The sequence below is a fragment of the Leptidea sinapis genome, chromosome 37, assembly GCF_905404315.1.
Source record: "Leptidea sinapis chromosome 37, ilLepSina1.1, whole genome shotgun sequence".
NCBI classification, from domain to species: Eukaryota; Metazoa; Arthropoda; class Insecta; order Lepidoptera; family Pieridae; genus Leptidea; species Leptidea sinapis.
This window is the reverse complement of record NC_066301.1, coordinates 5131216-5147155: the sequence shown is the minus strand read 5'-3', so window position 1 is coordinate 5147155 and position 15940 is coordinate 5131216. Positions and strand designations below refer to the sequence as shown.

The 15940-nt window shown below is 38.2% G+C and overlaps 2 protein-coding genes across 8 annotated transcripts in view; one reads left to right on the top strand and one right to left on the bottom strand.

Annotated features, from left to right (window-relative positions):
* Positions 1–9655, top strand: part of LOC126975737 (Fanconi anemia group J protein homolog) — a 115597-nt gene extending 105942 nt beyond the window's left edge. For all 3 annotated transcript variants that reach the window (XM_050823748.1, XM_050823747.1, XM_050823746.1), the window contains 7 exons: positions 153–344; positions 1894–2078; positions 3208–3301; positions 5411–5524; positions 6996–7120; positions 8672–8798; positions 9506–9655. In XM_050823748.1, the coding sequence (XP_050679705.1) occupies positions 153–344; positions 1894–2078; positions 3208–3301; positions 5411–5524; positions 6996–7120; positions 8672–8798; positions 9506–9610 (942 nt within the window). In that variant the 3' untranslated portion in view covers positions 9611–9655. The remainder of the gene's footprint in view (positions 1–152; positions 345–1893; positions 2079–3207; positions 3302–5410; positions 5525–6995; positions 7121–8671; positions 8799–9505) is intronic.
* The window catches only part of LOC126975738 (zinc finger protein 573-like), a 358061-nt gene that overhangs the window by 322111 nt on the left and 20010 nt on the right, over positions 1–15940 (bottom strand). For 2 of the 5 annotated variants that reach the window (XR_007731783.1, XR_007731784.1), the window contains exons 10-12: positions 13189–13290; positions 12182–12283; positions 10594–10752 (exon numbers count right to left, since the gene is read on the bottom strand). Coding sequence is in view for 2 of the 5 variants with exons in the window: in XM_050823749.1 (XP_050679706.1) it covers positions 10686–10752; positions 12182–12283; positions 13189–13290 (271 nt within the window). In the remaining 3 variants the exon portion in view is untranslated. Of the gene's footprint in view, positions 1–3556; positions 3853–9883; positions 10753–12181; positions 12284–13188; positions 13291–15940 lie in introns of those variants that run through there. The other 3 variants (XM_050823749.1, XM_050823750.1, XR_007731785.1) reach the window with 2 other exon arrangements.

The following is a 15940-nucleotide window of genomic DNA, read 5'->3' as shown; positions in this document are numbered from 1 at the left end:
GATGATATCTTTGTTTTTTTCTTTAATTAAAAGGGTGTTATCGCATCAATCATTCTAAGAAATAGTGGAGCTTCTAGTTAGCTAGTGGAGTTCTTTATTTAAATATAGAATGATTTTAATAACTTTTCTAAAAATAAATGTGTCACCCCCAGTCGGTGGAGAAGGAATCCCTGTCACTCCGCCTTCTTTGTATGAACCCCGCGCTGGTGTTCGAGGCTCTGTCTCCTGCTCGCAGTATCCTGCTGGCCTCCGGGACTCTCACTCCTCTGGTCAGCCTCCACTCCGAGCTGGCCTCGTCGTTCCCTCTGCAGATCAGCCCGAACCATATCATACCCAAAGATAGGGTAAGTATTCTGTTTTAATTTGCCGTTATAATTCTCATGGGATAAGATGGAAAGGGAACAACCGAACCTATGGGTCACCGGATGGTACCTGATAAACACCCCCATATTCTGTATCTACAACAAAAGAATCATCGTCCGTTGCCGACCCTTTAGGAGATGGTACGCGCTTTTTGTGAAAGTAGTTTTCTGTACTACGTCGAAGAAAGTTCCTTGAAAACTGGAGTGTGGAGGAACACCACACATTCAGCTAGTGAAGACGATAATCATATAAGTTTTAAGAATTCCATCACATTATTACTTCAAAATGCAAAATACCAGTCGTATCATGTCGTCTGGCAATCTACAACCGCGCGTTTTGTGAGTTTTTTTTTGCCTTGCGCAGCCATTTTGTTGAATCAATTAGCTGTTTACCCCGTGCGACTTAGAGGCCTTGAGCTCCAGGTATTACCTAAGGCCGGCAACGAACCTCTTGACATGTTGCCGATGTCCATGGGCCTCTTGCCCGTTTGCCCCCCTCTTATATAAATAAAAAAGCGTGTAGCGTGTTGTGCGAGGGTGGAACTCGGTAGCACGATTCAGTTGTTACAGCTCTCCTGAAATATGACTGGCATAAAAGTCATTTATTTCCTCAAAATTGATTTCTTTCGATGTAAATTAGAAACTACCACCGATTCGGAAACAAATAGCGTGCTGACTGAGATGAAACAGCACAAGACAATCTCCCAGCATTATGTTACGCTCTTTAAAAATAAAATCTTAATAGTAGGTACTGTGTCATTGCTATTGCTATAAAATGACCATAATTTAGTCCCTAGTATTGCTAAAATGCTGGCGCAAAGCAGAAGTAATTTCATACGTTAACTGTCCCTGTCACTCCCGCGTAAATATAATGCGTCTCGCTCGCACAGATGCAATGGCTGCCGTACTCACGGATTGTGAATCTTTTAAAGCGAGCGAGACGCGTTATATCAAATTAAAATTAGATTGAATCAAATCAAATTAAAGAAATTAAGTCAGAAATAAACAAATTTTATTTTTTATTTTATATTTACGCGGAGGTGACAACGACAGGTAATAGACACCCAAATGTAGATATATTCAATGACTCTCATGGCTCACTTAAGTATAAAGTACTAACATACCTTTAAGTCATTCTATAAACTAACCTAGTAATTTAAATTTGATTTTCACATTAATATATGTAATTAATTTTAAAACACCTACTTTAAATTATTATTAGTCAATGCTGTGCATTTCTTTTATAGGTGTGCTAGTATATTAGAATTGTAAATTATGTTAAGTTTATATGTAAATGTATTAATATGTATTCTGTTGAAGTGCCTAATAAATAAATAAATAGCAGGTGAACGTACGAAATTCCTCCTGTTTAGCGCCAGGATTTTGACAATACTAATGCGATATTAACGTTGCTTCTTTATGCCAGCCTTATTTTAAAATAGCACGAGGCCCATAGACATACGCAACACGTCAAGAGATGCGTTTAAGTTTTTGGTTTCGGACCTTAGTAAATGTGATCGTCGTTGTCCAGGTGTGGATAGGCACCCTGGGCAGCCAGCCAGACCGCTCCAGGCTGGAGTGCACGAGCCGGGCGTGCCAGGAGCCCGCCACTCAGGACGCACTGGGCGCCGCCGTGCTGCACGTGTGCCGGGTCACTCCCTCGGGGGTGCTGTGCTTCCTGCCCTCCTACGGCCTCATGAACACACTGGTGCGCCGGTTAGTGACCAGAGAGAGGCTCCTTTGTACAGGATGCCGGCTAGATTATGGGTACCACAACGGCGCCTACTTCTGCCGTGAAGCAGTACTGTGTAAGCAATACTGTGTTTCGGTCTGAAGGGCGCCGTAGCTAGTGAAATTACTGGGCAAATGCGACTTAACATCTTATGTCACAGGGTGACGAACGCAATTCTAGTGCCTCAGAATTTTTGGGTTTTTCAAGAATCCTGAGTGGCACTGCATTGTAATGGGCAGGGCGTATCAATTACCATCAGCTGAACGTCCTGCTCGTCTCGTCCCTTATTTTCATAAAAAAAAGGCTCGACAATCTTAGTTCATCGATACTGGGTACACAGTTTTGATTCCCACTCACGAATAGAGATGGCGGTTATATACCATAAATTCTTATTCTTGTAACATGCTAGTTTTATTTCATGTAATAATAATAACATTTTTTTATGGTAAGGGACAAGACGAGTTGTACGTTCAGCTGATGGTAATTGATACGCCCTGACCATTGAATTCAGTGCCGCTCAGGATTCTTGAAAAACCCAACAATTCTGAGCGGCACTACAATTGCGCTGTTCACCTCGAGACATAAGATGTTAAGTTTCATTTGCCCAGTAATTTCACGAGCTACAGCGCCCTTCAGACCGAAACACAATAATGTTTACACATTACTACTTCACGGCAGAAATAGGGTCAGCTTGTCTAGTAATAAGAAGGACGTGTAAAAGTGTCTGTTAAGATCTATTTACTGAAATAAATATCATTTACTATCATCAACTTTCGTACACAAAATTGTGGTAATCATATGATACGCCGCTGGCCACAAATGTAGATAGTTATATATATTAATATTGTTTTTAAAAACACTAACGCTAAGCTGGAGTAATTTAATTACTACTACATTTTTATTTTATCGATATGATACAATTAGTCTGTGATCATTTATACAACTAGAAAGACTGTTACAGCTGTGAAAAATCGAAAAAATTTGACGTTGACAGTGAACCTCTATTATGAGTAATGCCACGCACACTAACTCAAAGTGACATACAGATCGCGAGTGTAAGACATATATTGTGAAGCACACTAAAATAAATATAAAATTCCAATTACATTTCAGTTGGAGGGAAACTAATGTGTGGAGCAAGTTGGAGCAATTGAAGCACGTGTTTATGGAGAGTCGCAATGTTCGAGACCACAGCGATATAATGGAGGTGAGCCACTTTATAACGCTTCATTTTTAACACTCTTGTTAGAAACGTACGTACTATTTTTTTTTTATGGAATAGGAGGACAAACGAGCGTACGGGTCACCTGTTGCTCAGTGATCACCGCCGCCCACAATCTCTTGCAATACGAGAGGAATCACAGGAGCGTTGCTGGCCTTTAAGGAAGGTGTACGCGCTTTTTTTGAAGGTACCCATGTAGTACGTGGAAGAAAGCTCCTTGAAAACCGCACTGTGGGGGACCGCCACACATCCAGATGGTGAGGATGATATCCTAACTTGTGGCGTGTCGTGCGAAGGTGGAATTCGGCGGCAGGAATCAGGTTAAACAGCTCTTCGGAACACTCCCCGTGATAAATGCGGTAGAAGACACACAATGAAGCGACGTCTCTACGCAACGCCAAGTGATCCAGCCGTTCACAGAGCACTGGGTCCCCGACAATTCGAGCTGCTCTGCGTTGCACGCGGTCAAATGGATCGAGCTGATACTGGGGTGCGCCAGACCAGAAATGACAGCAATACTCCATGTGTGGCCGGACCTGCGCTTTGTAGAGCGCTAGAATGTGGGCCGGCTTGAAGTATTGACGTGCTCAATAGAGTTAATTTAATAAAATGACGCCCAGTTTCTTTGAAGCCAATTTGGCTTTGCCTTCCAGATGACCACGAAATTGGCAATCGCTCGAGATTTCGAGACCCAGTATTCCTATACTAGGCGAGGCTTTGAGGGAAGTGTTGTCGAAGAGCGGTGATACGACAAATGGGGTTTTTTTATTGGTAAACGCGCAAACTTGAGTCTTCTGGGGGTTAAATTGGACAAGGTTCAATTTTCCCCATTCCGAGAATTTTCCACCTTCTCAAGAGAGGACTCGATAGAAGACACAAGTTTCTCCCGGCACTGGTCGACGATTTCCCGAGAGAGACCTGCATGGCCCGTGTATATGGCATCACCAGTGCTGTCGTCTGCATAGCAATGTGTGTACTATGCCTTCCTATTACTGAAAACAATGCAAAATACCACTCGATGCGTTAACGTCTGGCATTCCATAAGCGCGCGTTTATTAAGAAATTTCTTGCCTCGCACAGCCACTTTCTGGAATTAATTACTGGCCGAACCGATACGACTTAGGGACCTTCAAGAAAAAAGCATACTCCCCTCCTCAAAGGCCGGCAACGCATCTCATGACACCTGTTGTTGCGGATAACCATGAACGGTGGCCATATATTATCATTTAAGTAGGTTTGGAAAGACATAGTAATTCATGTTCAAGATTTTTGTGATTTTTTATTATATTATTTTGATAACTGTTATGAAAACGCCCAAACAGACAAAAAAATAAATCTTACCAAATTACATTATAGTAATAATTAATAGCGTACTTATTACAAATTTGAAATAAATACAACACAAATAATACTATATCTCTTTGTATTTTTACCACTCCGAGGGGGACGGGAAGTTTTTTAAATGAAATAACTGAGAATTGATTGGTACCTTGTCCTGGAAGTAGATGGGATAAAAGTATATTTAGATGGAATCACTTTTTTGATAGGCCAACTTTACTTTTTTGACAGCCACTCACAATCAATGAATTAGTTAACCAATCAATTCTCACTTTTTTGTCGACCTATAAATTTGTGGTTGGAACTGCATCGCAAATTTTATTAGTCAGATCTTATGTTCACATTTTTTGTCAAGTTTTGGAAATATGGTTGAACTGTACTTGAAAGTAGTCCATGAGAAAGTTCGTCAGCTGTAGTAAACGTATTTATTTTCCACAGGACACGAAGTATCCTTAGACTATAATATTTTTTGGTTAGACCAATTTTGGTCGAGTCAGTTAAGGTTCTATAGAATAGGTATTTTTGTCGGAGTACGCAAAGATCAAATAAAAACCAATTACCATATAATTTCTCATTATTAGGCCTCCGAAATATAGTTCTCTCTATGCGGTCGTTCCCTCATGACTGAGGATCGTGCTCATCGTCGAATGAGGTTACTGGCCTGTCCATTGCGTCTGACAACCGAGCGGAAGCTTAGTCGAGGGTGGGCATCATCATCATTCGTGTATAGTTAGAGTTAGTTATATCTGATTCTAGGACTATTACAAATATTCTGCGAGTGAGAAGGGCGCGCTACTGTTCGCCGTGTACCGCGGCAAGGTGTCCGAGGGTATGGACTTCAAAGATCACCAGGCACGCGCCGTCATTGCGGTAAGTCAATTAGGATTCCTGAGTTTCTCCCTGTTGTAAAATATAGTTGTTTATATCACTATTACTCTGTGGCTAAGCTATATGGTTCTTGTAACATTATCTGTGGTTATCATATTGGGTGTGAAACTGAATTGTGATCATCTTTGTATTGGATGCTAAGCTAAATTTAAACTTAAAATATACTACTTCAATTATTAAAACTGGATCTTTGATTTAATAATACTATAATCCCAATGTTTAATTATTTATCGATCATTTTGATTGGTTAGTAATCTTTTATGATTCAGATGATGATCCCTCCTTATACTTCCTCTTCAGTATTTATACGTTATTTAAAACTCTTGGTCAGTGGTGAATGATAAACTTGACAAGGAACACAACTTGAGCACTCATAAGTAAGATAAGGAACATCTTTTGAAGTCGCGTATAAATTAATTACATTATTTTATTGTTAAGCGGACATCGATATGTATATAAACCTAGATACAAGATTCCATACAGATGTTACAGAATAAAGAGACTAATCAACATAATATACTTCTATTAATGCATATTATAACTTACCGCCTTTACTTAAGATTCAATTAACAAAGTTATTGAATAGCACTCAATGATACATGTAACTAACAAATGAGGGCTAACTACAATGAACTTTTAAAAACATACAATTTACTTTCACTTAGCCAAAGACGTCACTTGATAGACTGTGTCACCTTAAGAAAAATATGTGTGAATGAACTAGCTTGTCCTGAACTTCTCAAGCTTTTGCCATTCAATGTTCCTGCCAGGTCTTTACGCACGCACAGAACTTTCAACCTACCGACTCCTAGAACCAATATTGGGTTTCGCGCGCCTCTTCACAGAATGTGTTCATCATTGGATTCTCACATTAATGTCGACCTGTTTTCGCACTCCTCTACTGCTGCATTTAAGACTAAGTTAAAACAACAATTACTGTCCTAACCTAAATTTTGTATCTTTATTCATTATTATATCCCTGTCAGTGTCTTGATTTATAATAATACAGTGTATTCGCCTAAATATTCTATTGTTTACTTAACTTATCGTTCTGTTGTCATGTCTGTAAAATTGTATTCTTTTGTGTTCTCAGTGAAACTAATCTAGGATTTATTTAATTTTGATTAACTTAATTTTGTACTATAGTGATGTATCTGTTTGTTTCCTTAGTAAATATTAATAAAATAATTTTAAAAAACGCCCAGAAATATTTGGCGCTTAATTATAAATTACTTAATATCATTCTATACATATAGAACAAATCACGTCATATAAAAACAAAGTTCCCCGTTTTTGGTGTAAGAGTTTTAGTCTTAAGAGTTTTATTAAGGATAGGTAAACCAAAAATAGTATTGGCGTACTTGTATAGTACTTGCTAGCCCTGATCCATATTGAACAACACTAACCCGATCTTTTATCGGTTTTAGTGTCAATTAAATTTGAACTCTTACAGATCGGTGTCCCGTACCCAAACACTTACGACATGGCCGTCAAAGAGAAGATGAAGTACAACAACAGATACACGGAGAACAGGAAACTGCTGCCCGGGAATGAATGGCTCAGGGTACAGGCTTACAGGTATTATTACCTTATTAACTGTACGCTGATTCTGTCGTTTCTATTTATAATCAATAAAGTATTTTTTTTATGAAAATAAGGGACGAGACGATTAGGACGTTTAGCTGATGGTAATTGATACACCCTGCCCCTTAGAATGCAGAACCGCTCAGTATTCTTGAGAAACCTCAATAATTCGCTAACTCGCCACCTTGACATAAGATATTAAGTATCATTTGCCCAGTAATTTCACTAGCTACGGCGCCCTTCAGAACGTAACACAATAATGCTTACACATTACTGCTTCACGGCAAAAAAAAGCGCCGTGGTGGTACCCATAATCTAGCCGGCTTTGCACAGGATTGTGCAAAGGAGCCTCTGTTTGTTTTGTCTGTTTTTTAAATATTTATTTTTGGCTTTATTATTTTTATAATAATACATGAGCTTAAACACAAAAAAAAATCACTTTATTAATGTCAATGTCAATAATGTCATGTCAAATAATTTTATATAAAGCTTACGGGCGCTATTAGTGGTGACTGGATGGCTGTCATCTAGAATTCGGCTTAGGCTATTTAATTTAAAGTATTTTTTTTTGTAATACTTAAACGGACTTATATATAAACTTGGTATAAATTTATAACTAAGAATATACAATAAGTTTACAATTAGGTGTTTTGTATATCATTGGTATGTTTGGACGTATAACGTTTTAGAATTATTATTATATTGAAAGTATTGTCAGTGATATAGTCAACATTTTGCATATTCTTTGTTTGTTCTCAGGTATAACTTAATACAAAGTTTATTTGTAAGGTAATAAGTATTTTATTGTGTCTGAATGGATGTTTCGGCTGTACCCTATAAATTATTGAAGTTATTTATGATTTAATTACATTTGATTGTATTTGACTTTTTATATTAGTTGGGGCAAACAGGCAAGAGACTTATATTATTGAAAGTTAAAAACCAGCCTCCCATAGACATGCGCGTTACCTGCATCTACTATATCATATCTCACCTGTGGGTTAAGATATGTAGTTATAATGATAACGTTAAGTAATATATACTGTTATTGTTGTCTCAATCCCGGAAGGTACAAATATTTTTATGATCAATATGATTGTTTGTTTCAGAGTCAAAAATGTTTATATGTATATTTGAGTATATTGTATTAAATGAGAAGATACACAAATAGCTTTAAAGGTAAATGTTATATACCTTTATAATAAAGTCCCAGTATATATATTTAAATGCTTTATTAAAAAAATGGCTCTTTCGTAAATCCTACTGGTCCAAAGCTGAATACATAAGTGATCGGACAGCCTGGGACTAAATTATGCTATGGCAATCACAATGACAGTACAATATTATATATTTTATTTAAAAAAAAGCGCATAAAATAATTCTGGGAGTGTTTCTAGCGTCGCTTGTTCTCTTTCAGAGCGCCATTGTGTCCGAAGAGGTAGTATTATCTAGTATATAAGAAATGACATAAAAAAGAGATCTAAATGGATGAATTTTGAGAAAATAAATGCATTTTTATTGAACAGTAGTGTTGTCTTATTGCAGAGCGTTGAACCAGGCGGTGGGGCGGTGTGTACGTCACGTGCGCGACTGGGGCGGGGTCCTACTGGTGGACGCCCGCTTCCAGAACCCGCACTACACCGAGCACCTGTCCAAGTGGCTCGCTAACTATGTATGTATACTGGATAATATACACACGACACACTCAAAGTCAAAAAAAATTGTCAATTAGGCTTAAACTAAGCGCTTTTCAATCGTAAAATTCGCTAATGGGCCTATGAACATATATAACATTATCAAGAATATACAACGTGTTACAAAATACCCCGTTAAAAATTAATTTATTATCAAAGCCAAAAATTTTGTCTACCCAAAGGCCTAAGTACCTATTTTACCTAATTATTGTCTATTTTAAATAGTTTTTCTATTTTTCATTCATAAATGTTTGCTACTTCAATACAAAGATGTCATTATACTCAAGTACTGGCTTCAAAAAATGTCAAGTCGCAAAAAATTGTTGTGTGAAATACACAGTGTATTTCTCCGATTGCCCAACGGTTGCCGAAATTGAACAGCGTTGGATCGATTTTCGCATCAATAATACCGATGATGGTGCGAAATGTTCACACAAGCCATATCCCGACGAGCGAGGCAAGTATTGAGCAAGGCAACACTTTGAGCCGTTTCTGTAAATTTGACATTTATTATGAAAAAGGAAGTGTTTGGTTAGTTTGTTTCGATAGGTTAGGTCTTTTAAAATTTTTGTCGTTCCGTTAAAATTTAGAAATGTCAGCGTAGTAGGCATTATAATTTTATGAGGTATATGATACATAATATATATATTAGATAATTATGATATTATGTCATTTCTTTTGACAGTTGGGCAACAATCACCACACATTCGACAGCTTGGTCAATGGTCCGAACAACTTGGAGACCTTTATGCAGAACATGAAGATACGAGATGAGGAGGAGGTGATGTAAATCTGTGATACTTTTTATTGATCATGAATAAATTGTGTGTTTTTATTTGCTGTTTCACTGTGAAGTTTGTCTGAAACCGTTATGAAACGTTGGCAGGGGAGTGAAACTTAAGGACTACGCATTTGGTTCATATCTGAATCTAAAAAAATTACAACATAATAGAATTGTAGATATCACAGCATCACTTACCGGATCAAAGTGTAATATTAAGTGTATAAAGTTCAGGGCTATACATTGTACAGAAAAAATTGCATTATTAATAAAGTAGAATAATCATGATAATAATAACTATTTATTAAACCAGATTAATTATAAAAAGAACTTACAAAATTACTGTACATAAGAACACTAAATAAAAAGTTAAATTCTCCTAATAATAATAACAGAGTCGGAGTTCAATGTATAAAGTAAAACTAGATTTTTGTTTTGCTTTCTTTTTTTTTTCTTTTTTATGGAAAAGGAGGACAAACGAGCCTACGGGTCACCTGGTGTTAAGTGATCACCGCCGCCCACATTCTCTTGCAACACCAGAGGGATCACAGGAGCGACCGGCCTTGAAGGAAAGTGTACACGCTTTTTTTGAAGGTACCCATGTCTTATCGTCCCGGAAACACCGCACAAGGAAGTTCATTCCACAACTTTATAGTACATGGAAGAAAGCTCTTTGAAAACCGCACTGTGGAGGACCGCCACACGTCCAGATGGTGGGTATGATATCCTAACTTGTGGCGTGTCGTGCGAAGGTGGAATTCGGCGGCAGGAATCAGGTAAAACAACTCATCGGAACACTCCCCGTGATAAATGCGATAGAAGACACACAATGAAGCGACGTCTCTACGCAACGCCAAGTGATCCAGCCGTTCACAGAGCACTGAGTCCCCGACAATTCGAGCTGCTCTGCGTTGCACGCGGTCAAATGGATCGAGCTGATACTGGGGTGCACCAAACCAGAGATGACAGCAATACTCCATGTGTGGCCGGACCTGCGCTTTGTACAGCCCTAGAATGTAGGCCGGCTTGAAGTATTGCCGTGCTCTATTTACTGCAAGCCAGCCAGCCGCCCAGTTTCTTTACTTCAAGTCGTCACAATTTCTTTCTTCGGCTTCTGCAACAGTGAATCATTTTTTCGACAACCACCCGATCTGAAACAATAATAGAATTAAACATAAATTACATATCCCCAAAAAATTTAAAAAGATAAACCAACAATAAACCGCTAAGCTTTACTTGAGACTTCTACTACTTATAAAATGACGTTTGATGCACCTTCAGTCGGTAGGGAGTTGTCTTGCAACGAGAAGCGAAAAGCGACAAAATGTTGAATTGTTTCGTTTTGTCGTGTAAATCGAACAGTAGTTCTAACTAAATATAAATAAATATTAAAAGCTCAGCTGTAACATTATCTATCACCGGTGAATACAATTGACTTACTTTACTTAATAAAAAAAAAATAAAAAACGTATGTGTATAATGCTACCAATGAGAGTTGTTGCTTCTGGGCATTTACACAACACAATTATCTTACAATTTAGTTGTATAATATACAGTGCAGGGACACATGGACTGATTGCGTCATACCGCTTTTGGAGGTAAGCGAGGTGATTTTATAAATTTAATTATATAAAATACTAGCTGACCCAGCAAACGTTAAATCAATAACTATACTAATAATTCTCAGACCTACCAAATATATAGTACCTACATAAAATTTATCGTACTACAATAATCATTATATTCGATTCGAATCACGATATAAAAATAGGTGTTGATCCTACGACGACGGGTGAAAATTTGAAGTTGTATGTTTATTTCAATGCTGAATCATAATAAAATAAAAATAAATGTCAAAAAAAATATATTTAGGGGTGGGTCACCCTTATCATTTAGGGGACATGAAAAATAGATGTCGGCCGATTCTCAGACTTACCCGATATGCACACATACAAATCGGTTCAGCCGTTTCGGAGGAGTTTGGTAACAACGGGACACGAGAACTTTATATATTAGATTTATAATTGTTGTATTGTATTATTATAGGTCTGCTAGATATATTTTGTCATTTTCACAATTCCCGCCTTGGCTGATGGGTGTTTTGCCATTCACCTTTGCCATTCTTTGAAGTAAAATTAAAACCACTCACCAGAGATAAGATTGTAAACACATTTCCCGCCCATTTAAGCTGCAACTGGAAAACTTGTGATATTTGCTTGTTTAATTTTTGTTTCATTCAAAATTACCTAGTCGTAGAAAATTCATTGCGATATTAGCCTTAACTCCACTCACAACTCACGTTTTTTGACCCTTCTTATACAATTGTTGCATAAAATACTATTATTGTAGACCATGGATTTCGTGACTCAGTGCCCATACGACATTTGTGATTAAGTCATTATCCACCCAATTCCAGCAATGTCATAGCGGAAATCAGGTAAACAATTCTTCGGACACTCCATGATATATGCGAAAGAGGAAGCATAAACCGACGTCTCTATGCAGCGTCGAGGGATAGAGCCGTCCACAGAGCACTGAGTCTGCGACGATGAGCAGATGGTGTGTTTATTGTGCACTTACTTGGCGCAACGGAGCTGTTCGCGGTGCTCTCTGAGATGGGACACTCGCCGGAACGTTTGCCGGCACGACTCGCACTGGTACGGCCGATCGCCCCTGTGGTACCTGCCGACACACAACAGATATTCTGTATAAAACCATGCCTACGACTGCCATGTGCATTATTTTTATCGTTAAAAGTTTTACTGCTTGTAAATATTAACCATTTTTAGTCAGAGTAATATGATGGCACTTTTTAACATTAACTATGATTCTGTTCTGTGCGTAGTATTCTGTCAAGGCATTTAGGTCATGTTGAAGTGTATTACAATCTTCAAGTGAACGTTTTTGTCAAATACTATTTTGTCGTCAGCGAACATTAAATACTGTGCAAGGTGGAAGCAACTTCCAATATCAAATAAAAATAATATAAAAGCGAACCTAGGATGGACCAGTGGGGTACTCCTCAGGGTATTATTACAAAGACACAATGCATGAAGTAAACCACCGAAGCACGCTCCTATTTACGTCTAGCACGCATAGTTTTTGTAGTAGGATTACGTGATCTACTCGGTCAAATGCTTTTTCGAAATCCGTGTAGATCGCATCCACTTGATATTTCTCGTCCACGCTTTGTAATACGTAATCTGTAAAAACAGCTTAATTTGTTACGGTAGAACGGTTCTTTATAAATTCGTGATGCTCGTAGGGAATAGATATAGTTATAATGGGGCATATGTATCTACAGACAAATTTTTCAAATAATTTACTCATTACGTTCAGCATCTGGGCCGATAATTCTCTATTGCGGTTCTTGATGGGTACCATAAGTGCTTCTTTTCATACTCCAGGGAAACTACTGAAGACGCTAATAGAGATAGAAAGGTAAACAATTCTTCGGAACACTCCATGATACTCCATGATACAGAAACACAAAGCGGCGTCTTTATGTAGCGTCGAGTGACAGAGCGGTCCACGGAGCACTGAATCTGCGACGATGCGAGCAGATGATGTATTTATATTGCACTTACTTGGCGCACCGGAGGCGTTTGCGGTGCCGTCTGAGGTGCGACACTTGCCCGAACGTTACCTGGCACGACTCGCACTGGTACGGCCGCTCGCCCGTGTGGTACCTGCCGACACACAACAAACATTCTGTATAAAGCCTACAACTGCCATGTGCATTATTTTAATCAGTAAAAATGTTAGTGCTTGTAAACATTAACCTTCTTTATAAATATTTAAGAATTATACTATAATTCTGGCTGATAAGAAAGCTAGGTCGCTCACAGGGCAATGAGGAGGGCTATGCTCGATGTTTCCCTGCGAGATCAAATCAGAAAGGAGAAGATCCGTAGGAGAACCCGATAGCAAAAAAGATTGCAAAACTGAAGTGGCATTGGGCAGGGCAAACAGCCGGTGGGGCAGAAAAGTCCTCAAATGGTGACCATGTACCGGCAGACGAAGTGTTAGTAGGCCCCCCATAAAAATGACCCACGATCTGGTCAAGATCGTCGGAATACGTTGGATGAGGGCAGCGCAGGACCAATGGTCGTGGAGATCTTTGGGGAGGCCTTTGTCCAGCAGTGGACGTCTGCGGGCTGATGATGATGATACTATAATGCTTTAATAAAGTTAAATATTTGAATGCTAGGTAGTGCTAGCAAAACATATAAGCTCATTATTATAATATTTAAAAGCCATTGCATACTTTGTTTTTTGCAAATAAATATATTATTATTGTTATTACGGTTTAAACACCTGCAATCGCCTAAAGCAATAAAACGTTTATTTACACGAACCGTGTGTGTGTTGTGAAGTGATTGACGATTTCCAAGTCGACCTATGCTCAAAGTTTTTTGAAATCGCATAATTATTTAAGTTAATTTTAATTTGAAAACAAAGCCAATGAATCGTTCAAAAACTTTACAAGACTTTCACTTAATTCGTACTATTGATTTATTTGAAAACAAAAGAACGGTAAATTAACAATTATAATTACATTTAAAGTAAACAATATATCTACTTGGACGAGTATCAAAGAAGTTAAAGTTATAATAGAAAATAATAATATGATGATAATAAACAAAAAAGCCACACAGATTTTATTTTTTTAAAAAAGGTTCACTAAACGGGATACACTCTTAATGTTGCATAAAACAGAAAAATATGTTAACATGTTGGGGCGAGTAGGCACTCGCCCTTGGAGGCCCTTCTGGACGTGAACACACCATGCTTTTAAATGTGTTCTAGATTTTATATAAAACTAAAAACATTAACTTAAGCTAGATTAACACAATTCAACCACACAGTCCCCAAGCCAATAATCCGCTTTTTCTAGCAGAAGTCTTCTGAACCTAGGGACTGACGGATTGAATATGTCTACCTTCTGACAGACTTCATTATACAGAGAACAAATGCGATATAAACTAGAATGTTGACCATAATTTGTGCGTGTTGAGGGTAGACTGAACGTTTTCCTATTAATAATACGGCTGCAGTGCCGTGGGACAGCCAAGGTAATTTTACTCAATAAAAGAGGACTGTCTACGTGGCCATGAATCAGTTTGTGTAAAAAGACAAGGTCTGACACTTTCCTACGCTGCACAAGAGACGTCATGCCAAAATGCTCAAGTCTAGATTCGTAGCAGTCTAATCGACGACAAAGATTACTTGAATATGAGAGATGATATAAGAATTTCGACTGCACCTGCTCTAACCTCTTAATATGAACTTTGTAAGAAGGGTTCCACACCGGACTGCAATACTCTAAAAGACTACGCACGTAGCTGTTAAAAAGTATCTTCGACACATCAGGGTCGTTGAAAAATTTAGTTTGTCTAATCACAAAACCTGAAAGACGAGATGCCTTTTTGGAAATGTAGTCAATGTGCTCTCTAAAATCTAATTTTGTGTCAACCATGACGCCTAAATCTCGCATTGTAAAAACTTCTGTTAGTGGACACGCATTTATGAAGTAAGTAAGTAGTGAAGAATTTCGTTTTCGAGAAAAGTTTTAGTAAAAACATTTTGAGGAATTTAAAACCATCCTATTACTAACACACCAATCGCAGATCGTATCAAGATCACTTTGTGATATGATCGTATCTTGTGTAGATTTAATTTCACGATAAATTTTTAAGTCGTCTGCAAATATTTGAAATTTGGATTTTAATTTAGTCGCTAGATCGTTCACAAAGACTAAGAAAAAAAGGGGCCCCAAATGGGAGCCCTGTGGAACCCCTGATGGCACGGCTCTTGAAATTGACTTAAAGCCTCCGTGGCTTAGTCAATTTTTCAATAATCTTTACAATTTGGGAACGGTTCTGCAAATAGGATTCGCACCACCGCAGTAGAGAGCCACATATTCCTGCGTGACGAAGTTTTTCTACGAGCAGTACGTGGTCAACCACATCGAAGGCTTTTGATAAATCAGTGTAAATAGCATGCAATTCGTGACCATCTGTGAAAGCTTGAGTAATGTCACTAACAAAATCCACAAGATTCGATGTAGTTGATCTACCAGGTAGAAATCCATGCTGTTGGGGTATAAGCAAGGGTTTAAGGTGGAAAAAAATATTTTTCTGAACGAGTAATTCAAACAGCTTACCGATAGCAGACAAAATTGAGATCTACCGGCCCGGTAGTTAGTAATATGTCCAGGATCTTTGTACTGGTCGAAGGGAATTGGACTGATGTGTGTAGCGCACATCAGTCCAATTCCCTTCTTGTGAATTGGACTGATGTGCGCAACCTTCCATCTCGAGGGAAAAGTTCCACATA